Source organism: Capricornis sumatraensis, chromosome 19, assembly GCF_032405125.1.
Source record: "Capricornis sumatraensis isolate serow.1 chromosome 19, serow.2, whole genome shotgun sequence".
NCBI classification, from domain to species: domain Eukaryota; kingdom Metazoa; phylum Chordata; class Mammalia; order Artiodactyla; family Bovidae; genus Capricornis; species Capricornis sumatraensis.
Genome location: NC_091087.1, coordinates 12,133,126 through 12,148,123, shown reverse-complemented (window position 1 = coordinate 12,148,123; position 14,998 = coordinate 12,133,126). Strand labels below are relative to the sequence as shown.

The window sequence follows — 14,998 nt, the reverse complement described above, 5'->3', positions numbered from 1 at the left end:
CTAACACCATACACAAAAATAAACTCAAAATGGATTAAAGACCTAAATGTAAGACCAGAAACTATAAAACTCTTAGGGGAAAACATAGGCAGAACACTCGCTGACATAAATCAAAGCAAGATCCTCTATGACCCACCTCCTAGAGTAATGGAAATAAAAACAAAAGTAAACAAGTGGAACCTGATTAAACTTAAAAGCTTTTGCACAGCAAAGGAAACTATAAGTAAGGTGAAAAGAAACCCCTCAGAATGAGCAAAAATAATAGCAAATGAAACAACAGACAAAGGATTAATTTCCAAAATATACAAGCAGCTCATACAACTCAATACCAGAAAAACAAACAACCCAATCAAAAAGTAGGGAAGACCTAAACAGACATTTCTCCAAAGAAGACATACAGATGGCTAACAAACACATGAAAAGATGCTCAACATCGCTCATTATTAGAGAAATGCAAATCAAAACTGCAATGAGGTATCACCTCACATCAGTCAGAATCACCATCATCAAAAAGTCTGCAAACAATAAATGCTGGAGAGGGTGTGGAGAAAACAGAACACTCTTGCACTGTTGGTGGGAATGTAAATTGATACAGCCACTATGGAAGACAGTATGGAGATTCCTTAAATAACTAGGAATAAAACCACCATATAATCCAGCAATCCCACTCCTAAGCATATACCCTGAGGAAAGAAAAATTGAAAAAAGACACATGTACCCCATTGTTCACTGCAACACTATTTACAATAGCTAGAACATGGAGGCTACCTAGATGTCCATTGACAGATGAATGGATAAAGAAGCTGTGGTATAGATACATAATGGAATATTACTCAGCCATAAAAGGAATGCATTTAAGTCTGTTCTGATGAGGTAGATGAACCTAAAGTCTGTATTATACAGAGTGAAGTAAGTCAGAAAGAGAAAGATAAATATCATATTCTAAGACACATATATGGAATCTAGAAAAATGGTACTGAAGAATTTATTTACAGGGCAGCAATGGAGAAAGAGTCATAGAGAACAGATTTATGGACACAAGGGGAAGGGGGAGGGGAGAGGGTGAGATGTATGGGGAAAGCAACATGGAAACTTACATTACCGTATGTAAAATAGATAGCCAAATGGAATTTGCTGCATGTCTCAAGAAATTCAAACAGAGGCTCTGTACTAACCTAGAGGGGTGGGATGGGGAGGAACATGGGAGGGAAGTTCAAAAGGGAGGGGATATATGTATACCTATGGCTTGTTCATGTTGAGTTTTGACAGAAGACAACAAAATTCTTTAAAGCAATTATCCTTCAATTAAAAAATAAATAATTTTTTTAAAAATTGAAGGAGTAATAAAGAACCACATCAGGACAGTTTGAGAAGATAACGGGGGAGAGGGGGAAAAACAGGGGCAGGGGGCAGAATATATAGACAGTGGTAGTGAGAGGAATGTCCAATTAATTTCTCTGTTTTCCTGGTCCAGTTGATTTGTCTACTCAGAAAGTCCTCCAATATATCTAGGAAGATCTGTGGATGGGTTTTGGGCAGTGTGGGGTCTGCTCAGATTCATGTCTTGTCTTGGTCCAGTTTGTACTTGCTCTCAAAATCTATCAGTTCAGTTCAGTTCAGTTCAGTCACTCAGTCATGTCTGACTCTTCGCGACCCCATGAATTGCAGCACGCCAGGCCTCCCTGTCCATCACCAACTCCCAGAGTTCACTCAGACTCACATCCATCGAGTCAGTGATGCCACCCAGCCATCTCATCCTCTGTCGTCCCCTTCTCCTCCTGCCCCCAATCCCTCCCAGCATCAGAGTCTTTTCCAACGAGTCAACTCTTCGCATGAGGTGGCCAAAGGACTGGACTTTCAGCTTTAGCATCATTCCTTCCAAAGATATCCCAGGGCTGATCTCCTTCAGAATGGACTGGTTGGATCTCCTTGCAGTCCAAGGAACTCTCAAGAGTCTTCTCCAACACCACAGTTCAAAAGCATCAATTCTTCGGCGCTCAGCTTTCTTCACAGTCTAACTCTCACATCCATACATCACCACAGGAAAAACCATAGCCTTGACTAGATGGACCTTAGTCGGCAAAGTAATGTCTCTACTTTTGAATATGCTATCTAGGTTGGTCATAACTTTTCTTCCAAGGAATAAGTGTCTTTTAATTTCATGGCTGCAATCACCATCTGCAGTGATTTCGGAGCCCCCCCAAAATAAAGTCTGACACTGTTTCCCATGAAGTGATGGGACCAGATGCCATGATCTTCGTTTTCTGAATGCTGAGCTTTAAGCCAACTTTTTCACTCTCCACTTTCACTCAAAGTCTATAGCTGTCCCTAAAGGACAGTCTCAGGCTAAATGCTGGAATCCAAATCACTGCAGCTGTAAATTCTGGGATGGTTTCCCTGTTTCCCTTGCTCATGCAGCCCCTGATGTTCTGCTTTGGTTCTGGGCCCTCCTTTGCTTTCAAGTGTCTATTCCATGTCTGTTCACTGCCCAGACATGAGCAGGTGAAAGTAGCTGCTTATTCAGGCTCAGCTGCTCAGCTGTGCTGGGGAGAGGAGTGTGCTGGTAGTGCTCACTGTGGCAGGGCTGTGCAGGGTGTCTCCCCCGTCTGAGGTGGGTATACGCTTCCCCAGGGAAGTTGGTCCCGAGTTGTGGGGCCCTTGGCAGAGCCAAGCCACCCAGGCTCCCAGCAAGACATTGGGGGCAACTCACAGCTGCTCACAGTGTGGTGGTTGTTGCGATCTCTGGGACCGAGGTCATAGAGGTCCCTTGCCTTCGGCCTCTGGCACTGCGCCTGCCTGTTTGCCTCTGGGAAAACAGACCACAGCCGGCTCGCCCTTCTCTGGCATCTGCCTGGGCAGGGTCCCTCGTTCCGCGACGGTGCAGAATCAAGGTGCAGTGTTGGAGCCTTCCCGTGGGAACGAGCCTTTGTTTCTGTGGTGGACGCAGAGTTTCCCTGGTCTGCTTCTGCTGTGCTGTGCCAGCCCCCTAGAGCACCTCCCTGACAGTCGGCCTGTGCCCTCTCCCTGAGGCCCGACCCCCGAAGCCTGGGCCTCCACACTTAGCCCCCAGTTACCGTGGGCAGAAGTGAGCGCTTGAGCCAGTTCCCAGGTGGGTAGTGCCATTTGGTGTGACCCCTCTGGTGAATTTTCTCTGTTTTGCCTTTGGAGCACCTGTCTTGATGCAGTGTCCTCCCCTCAGTGGTTCCAAAGCTCCCCGTGACCCTGCTTGTGAGGGGGTTTCCTAGTATGTGGAAACCTCCCCTCCTTCAGGACTTCCTTCCCCTGGGGCACAGGACCCCATCCCCAAATCCTTTGTCCCCCTTTTAGTCTCTATCTTGTGCCCTACCTCACCCCATGAGATTGGTTTGCCTTTCTGGAAGTCTGGGGTCCTCTGCCAGCATTCAGAAGATATTCTGTGGGAGTTCTTCTACATGCAGGTGATTTTTTGATATATTTGTGGGGAAGAAGGAATTTGTCCTGCCCTACTCCTCAGCCATCTTCAAGGTCCTCCTTCTATTATTTCTTCAAATATGATTTTAATCCTGTCTCACCTCCTTCAGAACATCATTTGCAAATTTCTTAGCCTACCCGAAGTCCCACAGTTCTTTTTGTTTCCAGTCTTTTTTCTCTTTGTGTTTCACTTTGGGTAGTTTCAAATGGTTTGTCTTTAGCGGTCATCTCTTTTGCAATTTTCATTTGCTAGAAATCTTAAGCAGGGTATCTTTCAACTTAAATATTACAGTTTTCATTTCTAGAAGTCCCAGTAGGATCTTTTCCATATCTTCCATATCTCTGCTTAACATGTTCAATCTTTCTTTGTGCTATATTCATGAACCTGGAATATAGTTATAATTATTGTTTTAATATGTTTCTTTACTAATTCTATCACCTGTGTCATTTCTAGGTCAGTTTTGATGGATTTTTCTACTCTTTATGGGTGTATTCTCCTTCTCCTTTGAAGGCCTGGTGATTTTTTATTTGATGCTAGACACTGTGAATTTTATTTTACTGAGTGTTGGTTTTGTATTTCTATAAATGCTTCTGAGCTTTGTTCTAGGACTTGGCTAAATTACTTGGAAACAGCTTGATCCTTTCAGATTTTGCTTTAAAGATTTATTGGGTGGGAGCAGGTCAGCATTTAGTGTGGGGTTAGTTTTGCCACGCTGCTGATACAGCACCCTTCTGTGTCTTCTACCTGATGCCCCGTGCGCCTCTGAGCTTGTTCCTGCTAATGCTTTCAGATGGCTCTTTTCTTGGCCTTGGGTAGTTTCTCACACACACGTGTTTCTCAGCACTAAGCTGAAGATTCGTGCAGATCCTGGCAGACCTCTGAGGTTCTCTCTTTGTAACACTGTTTCATCTATGATACTCTGCTCTGTGAATTCTAGCTGCCCCAGCCTCCTAGGACTCCCGGCTCTGTTTCGCAACTCATGAAGCCTGCTACTTCTTCACAGCCCAACCCCTCCATGCCACAGCCTGGAGACTGCCCAGGCAGTAAGCCAGGGCAATCTCATTTGTTTCGTATCTCCCAAGAATCATGGTCCTTCCTTGCTTGATGACCATGGAAAATCATTATTTCATATATTTTGTCTGATTTCTTAGTTGCTTCAGGTGGGAAGATAAATCTGGTCCCTGATACTCCATCTTCACCAAAGGCAGATGTCAGGATGACAAATTTAAAGGCAATGTTGGGACCATGATCATTTCATTACACGATATCCGTTTCAATCCTCAAGGGTATTTAAGAATAATAATGGTTATAAAGATCGATTTGGCTTTGGATCACAAGACCTTGGTGGTTGGTGCTGAATGTCTCTGGAGTTTTACATAATGCTTAAATTTTCATGACCCTAAGGAATTTAATATAGAAAAGTGCTGATCCTGGAGATGTACACAGATAGATTAGTTCTGTGCTCCCCCCTCTACACACCCAAGATAGGAACCAGGATTATTCAGAAAGGTAACAGCAACATATGTATCAGCTCAAATGACCGAGTTCTTACTTTGTGATAGACCCAGTTCTCAGCATCGTACATGTATTAACTCACCAGGAGTCTCAGATTTTAACAATGGTTTTCATTAATGCACAAATAGAGATGGCCACTAAGAAGCAGGCTACAGTCCCTCACTACCAGATTTATACTGTCCTGGGAGGAAGCCACAGGATAGCTCTGTATAAACCCCAGCAAGACATTTGGCAGAGTCTAACATGTCTGTTGGGGAACTAGATGGATAAACGTGGACTCGGGCTTAGAGAGCCAATTCATTATATGAGGAGGCCTGTAAGGGTTTCTTCCTCACCTGTGAGCCTGTCTACAGTTTCATCAGTGGTTGGGTTAACATAAGAACTTAAATTTACTGTTAGGGTCATGAATGGACCTCAGAACAACTTATACTTGTTGAACACCTACTATGTTCCAGGCAGTTGGAAAATAATAGTGTGGAAAAGTAAGATTCTTGTCCTGGAAGGATTTAAATGCTAGAAGAAGAAGATTATCAAAACAATAGAAAACAATAGTCATGGGGACATCCCTGGTGGCCCAGTAGTTAAGAATCCACCCTGCAATGCAGGAGACACAGGTTCAATCCCTTGTCGAGGAAGAAAGATCCCACATACCACAGAGCAATTCTGCCTGTGCACCAGACTCACAGAACCTGCACACCACAACTACAGAACATTCCACCACACGGCATAGTTAAGATGGATGCAGCTAAATAATAAATCTTTAAAAAACAAGAGTCATGTAAACAAGGAAATTATATAGCATATTAAAAGATAAGTTTATGAAAGCAGGGCTTTCCCTCAGGGGATCAGGAGATCTGGGTACTGCAGAGGTGACAGGGAGAACTCAGTTCAGTTCAGTTCAGTCGCTCAGTCATGTCCGACTCTTTGCGATCCCATGAATTGCAGCACGCCAGGCCTACCTGTCCATCACCAACTCCCGGAGCTCACTCAGACTCACGTCCATTGAGTCAGTGATGCCATCCAGCCATCTCATCCTCTGTCGTCCCCTTCTCCTCCTGCCCCCAATCCCTCCCAGCATCAGAGTCTTTTCCAATGAGTCAACTCTTCACATGAGGTGGCCAAAGGACAGGGAGAATTACCAGATGGCAATTTTATATAGGGTGGTAGGCTTCCCTGAGAAGGTTACTTCTGAGCAAACAAACAAACTCAAAATGAGGGGCTCAGGCACGTGGACAACTAGGAGAAGAGTGTCCAGGTAGAGGAAACAGCAGGAAGCACAGTGCGTCTGCACCAGGAGCAGGCCTTTTGGGTCTGAGGGAGAGCAGGAAGGCAAGCAGAACTGGAACAGAGTAGGTGAAAGGCAGCTAACAAGGGGACTAGGATCAGGAGTGGAGAAGGCAATGGCACCCCACTCCAGTACTCTTGCCTGGAAAATCCCATGGACGGAGGAGCCTGGTGGGCTGCAGTCCATGGGGTCGCTAAGAGTCGGACACGACTGGGTGACTTCACTTTCACTTTTCACTTTCATGCATTGGAGAAGGAAATGGCAACCCACTCCAGTGTTCTTGCCTGGAGAATCCCAGGGACGGGGGAGCCTGGTGGGCTGCCGTCTATGGGGTCGCACAGAGTCAGACACAACTGAAGTGACTTAGCAGCAGCAGCAGGATCAGGAGGAAGGGGAGGGGCTCACCCCAGCACTGAGTCAGTTTTGCAGGAAGAAAGGAACAGTTCAACATGTGTGCCTGTCACACTGAACATCAACTGAAACAGACCTACAAGTGCACAGACGAGCAAAACGCTGGTCAAGTGAGCCTGAGAATCCCACAGCGTTGTGCCCCAGCTCGGGGCGGCATTCCTCAAGGCCTGAGTCCCAGCAGGCAATTGTCTGTCTCCTCTGCCAGCATGTCTCTGGCATTAGTGTGACCTCTCCTCCAGCGTGAGAAGTTACTGCTTCCTAACTAGCAAAGTCACGCCAAAGGAGGCACCACCAGCCTTGTAAGCAGGACAGTCAGCACCAGCTGAGGCTGATGCCCAGCCAGCTGAGCTCGCAGACGCACCTCCATGCCCCTGAGGAGTCGCCCCTGCTGAGACAGGCGAGGGCCTGCACCTGGACAAACGTCTCCTCGAGCAACAAAATACAAAAAGTATAAGGGACTAAAAATAACCACGTATATGCGCAGCTGGAACATATTGGTCAGCAAGATAGAGAACTGTTAAAGAAAAACCCAAAACAAAACCCAACTGCCACTTCTGAAGAGCCAGGAGCAAACACAGGGTGGTGAGAACAAAATCAGGGCCCTGCACATCCCCCTGCACCCAGCACCACCTAAGGGTGGGCAAATCACCTGAACCAGCCCTCCAGCCCAACCCGTGGACACACTGCTCGCTCCAGATGAGGAACCCATCAGGAAGCGAGCAAGCATGGGAACCTGTTACTTGCTCCCCCCAGTGAAGCCTTGCCTGAATTTCTTGTCTGGCCCTTGATCAATTTCTATTGATTAAAGAGGTCAAAAACTCTGGTCAGTAACACTGCTGGGATCTGGGGAGAAAAATGCCAACTTTATTTTGGTATTGGTGAAATTCTCAGAAAAAAGGCAAGCAGGGAAGCATATTTCGTGGTTCTTAGTGAGCTGCAGGAATAAATGCTCAGGTGCGATGTAACTTACAAAGCAAAAAGATCTCCCTTTGTGTAGTCATATTTGGAGCTTCGAGAGAGAAGCTAAGCTGATCATGACTTGCTGACCTCTCACTGCCCTCTTCAAGCAAAAAGATGCCAACGAAGAAAATAAAATACCAAGTCACCTTCCTCTCCTTTGGAATCTGTCTTTGAATAAACAGGGCCTGCCTTTTCTCCTGCAGTAATAGTCACATCTAGCCCATCCCTTTCTGGCTGAGTGACCCTGGTCTATTACCCAGCCTCTCTCAGCCTCTGTTTTCTTATCTGTTAAGTGGGGTTCAAAGCTCCTGCCCTCGTGGGGTGCAGTCAGGGTGTTATGTGACAATGCAAGAAAGAGTCTAGCCTGGGGGATCCTGAGCCTCCAGGAGTTGTACACCCTTCCTCCCATCACTACTGACCCAACTGGTATGCAACAGTCTGGCTGCTAGAAGCCAGTATCCTGGGGCAGCCTGGGTCCAGCTCCCACCTGTCAGTCCTGCCCACCTGTGGGGCCAGTTCAGCCTGGTCTGCGGGGCAGGGAATACTCCACAGTGGGCAGAGTGGCCACAGCATGCCCACTGACTGAGCTGGGCGCTTCCCTCTTCTCCCCCTTGGGTGCCCAGGCACTCTTACCCTTCCTGAATGCTCGGAGTCCTCTAGGACACCATGCATACAGCTCTCCTGCTGCCGTCACACTGAAACCTGCCCTCTCCAGGAGTTCTGTGCCATCACGAACTTTAAGGGATTGAAGGTTGGGGCCGGCAAACAGGATGCCTCTTGGCCAGCATATGGTAGCTGAACAGTCAGGCCTTAACATCAGGGCAGATAGTGAGCACCAGACACGGTGGCAGACCACTGGGGTTGATCAGATCCTGGGCCTGGCCCCATCTTCCCAGGGAGGTGACCTTCAACCCAGCCGTGGCTGGATGTGAAGTGGGAGGCAGCTTCCTGCTATTAGGGCCTGGAAGGGACCCTTGCTGACACCTCCACAGGGGAACGGGAGAGAAAGATTCTAGACAACTCTGCGGATAAACGCCCTTTGAGGAAACAGCCGGCAGGAGGCGCTGGCCCAGTCATGAGGCATGACCCTCTGCAGCACCCTGAACAACGGCAGTGTCCCCCCTGCGGATTCCACCCAGACTTTCTGAACCAGTTCACACACAGCCAGGCAGCAGCAGCCCACCTCCCGGGGTCCAGGCTGACCTGCTGTGCTGGCCGGGATCCCACCCGAGGTCTCATTCTGAAGGCGCAGTCCCGGGCTGTCTTGGAGTTGCTCCCATCCTGAGTTCTTGCTCTGGGCACTTGCCCAGCCCTGCAGGCTGCCTCCCTCGGACTAGATACTGCCCTGAGCTCCAGGCCCACTGCTGCTGCATGGCTCCTGAGTCCCACTCATCCCAACCTGGTCCTCCCGCCCCACGATGACTCTGGCTCTGCCCCCCTTCCTGAGCCAGCTGCCAACTTCTGGCTGGACCACAGGCTGCTCTGGCCTCCCCCAGGGACCCCAGCACAGAGACTGCCTGCCCCAGGGCCCGGCACATCCTTCTTGGCGCACTTCTACCCATAGAAGGGGACAAGCTATCTGAAGCATGGTCAGAAAGTGTGTGCCCTGGGGGTGAACAGACTTGAGTCAAATCCTTCCTCTACTTACTTCCTGGCCAAGCCATTCTGAATGATCAGTTCACCCCTGAGGCTTGGTGTTACCATCTATACCCTGGGGAGAGTAACCTGGGGAGTCTGTGGTAATTGTAAATTGGGATCAGGCACGTTGGAAGCTTTAGGGCAGAACATGTGGGCACTACTCCAAAAATGGTAACATTTTAATGGGGCTATTAACACTATTATCATATAATCAAGTTATTATTCACTAAATGTTCTCCGTATGACACCCTCCAACATCCAGTAGTTTTTAGCTCTCTTCTGTTATCTGTGAGGATTTGGTATCAGGCAACATTGCATCACCTCCAAGAGGAACAGACTGATTAACTTTCTTCCTGTGTCTTAATATTACCAAGACCTCTATACTAAAAAACAAAACAAAATATTAGGCTGTTAGTGTCAGCCGTAACTCTGAACCACCCCCTTGCAAAGCTGCCTATGTATGAGAGCGTGTGTGTGTGCATGTGTGACTCATACTGGGTGCTCTGCGCATGCATGTATGCCTATACCTGTATACACATGTGTGTGTGTGTGGAGTGTAAATACCTGTATCCACCAACAGAAGCCAGATGCTCCTTCCCGAGGCAGCTTACCTCCATGTTTCTGCAGAAGGTGGCATTGGTGCCAAAGAGGATCTGGCACTGCTCGTTGGCACTGTAGTGCATGCCTGGCAGCTTGTGGGGTAGGCGCACCGCATGCTGGCTCCTGGGGTCTGTGACCAGCAAACAAGTGCTGACTTTTGACCTGAAACAGCCAAGAAGATAGTTGGTCTGCAAATGTACCTCCCAGGTTTTTGTTCTACTCTGGCAGTAACTAAGCACCAGTGCTCTCCAAGTTATCTATGGGGAGATGACCAAGCACCAGACACGGGGACTAGACCTTTGGCTCTTTTCCAGATAGCTGAATGCAGATCTTTACCCTGGAGGCCATGAGAGCTGGGCAACAAGAAGTGGCCCGGGCATATCATTCACACAGCAATGTATTTTTCTTGGGGAGTCTGACTGCTTTCTTGGATGAAAATGCTTTTGCAATAGATTGCTATGGTATGTTCTCAGAATGAATCAAGAAAAAATTGGAGTTAGGGTTATTTTGCTTTTAAATAAATAAGCAAACAATCAAGCAAGCAAGCTTATTTCCAATTCTGCAGACTTTCTTAGGGGCGGGGTCTGTCAGGTTCTGGACACTGGCTATTACAGGTGTCCTGCCTGGCCATGAAAGCTGGCTGGCGGCACACCGTGCAAAAGACTTAAGGATTTCAACCAGGACAGAAATGTTCAGAGATGTTGAGGACAGCTCTGAAAAACAACCGGGGGGTGGTATGGCTGTGGCTCCTTTAGGAGTTAAATACTTGAATGCTTTTATTTTTCAGCTCCTAAAACAAGGCAGATGGTAGGAAAAAGGAAACCCAGCCCCTTGCCAAGATTCTTGAAGAAAAGAGTTGCATGCACGCAATACACACAGGCCGACTATATTAAAACTAACAAGGCCATTTCTAAGCCCTTAGTTTCCCAGCTACAGGAAACATCTTAAAAGAAGACCCAGGATGAGGACAGAAGCCAGAGTGATCCCTTTGATCCTCCTTCCTGAGTTCACTGAGCACTCCACTGTGTTACAGGACTATAAAACTCTGTGTATAGCAGAGACTCGCTGACCCCTTTTGTCTCTGTGGGGGGTACAGATGATGCGGTTAAGTGGTGAAGCGATTGGGGTCTGCCTGTCAAGCCTATACGTTCAGCCCTGAGGTCCTGACACTAAGGGATGCACACAGTACTGGAATACAGACTCTATTTGACAAAGGTCTGACATCAGACAGCTAATTCTTCCACTGAAATCTGTAACAGAGTAAGGCAGACACATTCTGGAAAGAAAGTGGCTATGAGATAAACCCGTCCTAGCCCCACACGTGAGGAAGGTAAGCATGCCCTCCTCCCAGCAAATGGACGTCCATCGAGGGAAGCAGCCTGAGCTTCGGGGAAGCACCCAGTTCTACAGCAGCCAGGGGTGCCACTAGGGTGGTGCCCACTCATGGTCAAAATAATGAACAGAAGTGAAATGAAACCTTGCCAAGATATGGTCGCTGCATTGACATTTCCATTGATAAAATTTGTGATCACCAGCAGGGCGGCCAATGTCACACCAGGTGCACACCTGGAAGGAAGTCTCTCCAGCTGAGCTGTAAGAGATTCACTTCTGCTCCTACTGGCTGATACCCCGACTGTTGTGCTTTAGCAAGTACTGTAGCACTTTCTACTGTACTGATGGTACAGAGCGATTTGAGGACTTACTTGAGGAAGTTCTCGAGGTCATCTCGACTGCAGGAGGACCAGGAGAGGTCGCTGGGGCTCCGGCCTTTCACCCACTCTCCCGACATGATGTGGGACCTGCCGGCGCAGGAGGAGTGGTCATCGTCGTGGTTCATCCCCAAGCTGCCCGAGGGAGAGGGGGAGAGGGCGCTCGTTACAGGCTTCTCATCTCCTGGCCCGGACGCCAGCACCCTGTGCCCACCTAGATCACAGCGCAGTCACACAGAGGTGCACAGGAGAGGCCTGCTTCCCTGCCATTCTCAGAGCTTGAAGAGAAAGAGTGGGGTGATGGCTCGCTTACTCAGTGAGAGGAAACTGATCGACCATGTAACCAATAGCATTTACCTAATGAATAATAAATGAGTGAACCAATTTTATTAAATGCAACATTACAGTTCTTCTGATGGTTAGACTTGCTTTTCCACACTGACATACCCCGGCGTAATGCTTCAGTATCTCACTGCCTGCGGAGAAGTCACTAAGCTAAGGGCTGGTGCCAGCCAAGACTCTGACTTAAGAAAACTCATGAACACTCATGGCTTCTGATTCACATCACTGTACCTGGGTCCACCAAGATCATACCTATCTCCTTCCCCACCCAGTTGTACCTGGAAGACAGCAGGAAGCTGATGTAGATGAGGGGGGCTAACTGTAAGCTGAACGATGATCTCAGTTCACAAACGGGCTGCCAGTGAGGGGAAGCCGAGAAACAGAACGCCCGTGATCAGATGGCCCACTGTCTGCTGACCTGTGATCTCCAGGACAGAGATTCACCGTGCATAAGGGTTGCTCACTCTTTGTCAACACACACATGCACATTCCTTCAAACATATTTAAGAGAGGATTCTCAAGTGCCAGAAACGGCCTAGAAAGAGAAGATACAGTGGGGCACAATAAGCCATCAAATCAGCCTGGGAGATGAGATGGACCCAGAGATGACTGTGCCAAGAGGTTCTAAACGCGCCTCTGCGGCCTTATTTCTCCCAGCCCTCCTCACGCGCCTCCGACTATCCCCATTTCCTCTGCGTTCTCACTCCGCACATTCCAGGACCACTCGGTGCTCCTGGACAGAGAGGCCACCCCACATGAAACTGGGGAGCTGACCTCGCTCCCATCCCTGGAACAACAGGGCCTGGCACCTGAGCTCCTGCTCCCTCTGGTCACCCAGCGGGCCCGTTCCTATAGCTGAGGGTGTGCATACCAAAGGTGAACTGAATTTATACTCAAGCCTATTTATAATAGTAATACTTGTTATTTCAATCAATACATGTGGTTACATGTTATGTTAACCAGTGTAATATGAGCATAAAAGTAAAGTTTTCATGAAAAGCAGTTTAGCTAGAAGCTAAACTAGGCTGCTGCCAAGCTGGGTGTGGGCAAGACAACGGTAGAAGTTGAGGAAAAAATCATAAAAATCTGCCCTTAGACTGTTTCACAAGGGTCTTTCAAGATCTGCTGAATCTAAAAAAAGAATAAAAACACACTGAACTCAAGCTCATCACACTATAGTTGTGGTTTCTGTGAGGAAGGTGATGGGAAGCCCAGTCAGCTTCCCTCTGAGAAAAGGCTTTCGCCCCCACCACAAAATTGGTGACAAAATGAATGTTTTCATTACTTAAGTCAAAACAAAAGGGCCAAACGTTTAAGAACCTAAGTATAATTTCTTTGCATTTCCTCTCTTGACCCAGTTTTTCGATTAATGGCTCAGCTGACCAACCACTACCCTGCTATCCTGTCAGACAGGAAGGTTTCTGTGGCGGCGCCTACATGTTGGCACCCACTTCCCCTCAGTGCAGGCCTCTCCTGCCAAACCTCTCCTTGAAAAATGCCCGCTCCTGGGATTTCCCATGGGCTCTTCCACCCCACCGGGTGCCCTCAGCGCAGCTTTCCATCCCAGCCTGTCCACCCACAACTGACACAGAGCAAGTACTTTATAAATATTTATCAAATGGATTAACTATTTGATGCAGGAGAAAAGATGCAAAAATTGGAGGACCCACATCCACAGTAGCTGTGCTGGTCTAGGGCAGCGGCCTGCTCAACAGAACAATGAAAACCACCTCCGGGTAGATGCAATCTTGTTTTCTTGCCTAGATGCCAGGAATCCATCCAATTAGGGTTAAGTAGAGAGCCTAGAAATTATCAGATACATCTGACCAATAAGAGTTATTAATGGTATCCTCAGGTTTTTACTTTTTTTTCCTGCTTGTTATCTGTGGCTCAGCTGATAAAGAATCTGCCTGCAATGCGGGAGACCTGGGTTCAATCCCCGGGTTGGGAAGATCCCCTGGAGAAGGGAAAGACTACCCACTCCAGTATTCTGGCCTGGAGAATTCCATGGACTGTATAGTCCATGGGGTCGCAAAGAGTTGGATACGACTGAGTGACTTTCACTTCACTTTTCATACCTTTATCTATACACACACACACACACACACACACACACATCCATCTCTTTGTTTCAGGAAAGATAGGAACTGACTGCAAAAGATATTAAGTCACCTTAAATTTGATTTAGGGTTTGATACATCTATAAATCGGAGAAGGCAATGGCACCCCACTCCAGTACTCTTGCCTGGAAAATCCCATGGGTGGAGGAGCCTGGTGGGCTGCAGTCCATGGGGTTGCTAAGAGTCGAACACAACTGAGCGACTTCACTCTCCCTTTTCACTTTCATGCATTGGAGAAGGAAATGGCAACCCACTCCAGTGTTCTTGCCTGGAGAATCCCAGGGACAGGGGAGCCTGGTGGGCTGCCGTCTCTGGGGTCGCACAGAGTCAGACACGACTGAAGCGACTTAGCAGCAGCAGCATATCTATAAATAAAATGAGTGATAGGACTTTCAGATGGGTAGATCTGAGAATGTTGATGGCTTCCAGGGAACTCCGGTGTAGAGGTTATATAAATACAAAGTCTCATGAAAAAAGTGGCTCCAAACTCCATCATTAAGGACAAAGTGTGAGCACAGAACATGGAGCAGGTCAAACTGTCATTGCCCCCCGGGAGATTCCAATCCCAGGGAGATTCAACCTGGGATCCTAGCCCCCCTCCCACATCCCAAGCTGGGACTTCCTGAGCGGCCCCCAGACGCTCCTTGCTGTTTGGGAAACCACAGTCGGAGGACAGCCAAGCCCTGGCAGAATGGCTTTGCCACGTATGGAGGAATGTTTCACTTGTGACTTACTTTCAGCTTTTTTCCCCGTGGTCAAGCTGCTTGTAAAATCAAAGAGGTTCTTTCGCCCATATGCCAGACTCTGCTGGCCAGAGAGCCTGGTCTCTCTGGAGACAAAGCTCTGCCCACCAAAGTGCTCAGAAAAGCTGACTGTGCCCTTGACACCCGTACGCCCACAGGGCATTGTGTGAGTGGTTCATGCTGCCAGCCCCCAGAGAGGGACTTCCCTAAGGAATGTTCTGGTC

The 14,998-nt window shown here is 48.0% G+C and overlaps 1 protein-coding gene across 1 annotated transcript in view; it reads right to left on the bottom strand.

The window, feature by feature from the left end:
* The window catches only part of ADAMTS17 (ADAM metallopeptidase with thrombospondin type 1 motif 17), a 390,285-nt gene that overhangs the window by 172,012 nt on the left and 203,275 nt on the right, over positions 1 to 14,998 (bottom strand). The window contains exons 9-10 of the mRNA XM_068991384.1: positions 11,564 to 11,704; positions 9,872 to 10,022 (exon numbers count right to left, since the gene is read on the bottom strand). Coding sequence (XP_068847485.1) covers positions 9,872 to 10,022; positions 11,564 to 11,704 — 292 coding nt within the window. The remainder of the gene's footprint in view (positions 1 to 9,871; positions 10,023 to 11,563; positions 11,705 to 14,998) is intronic.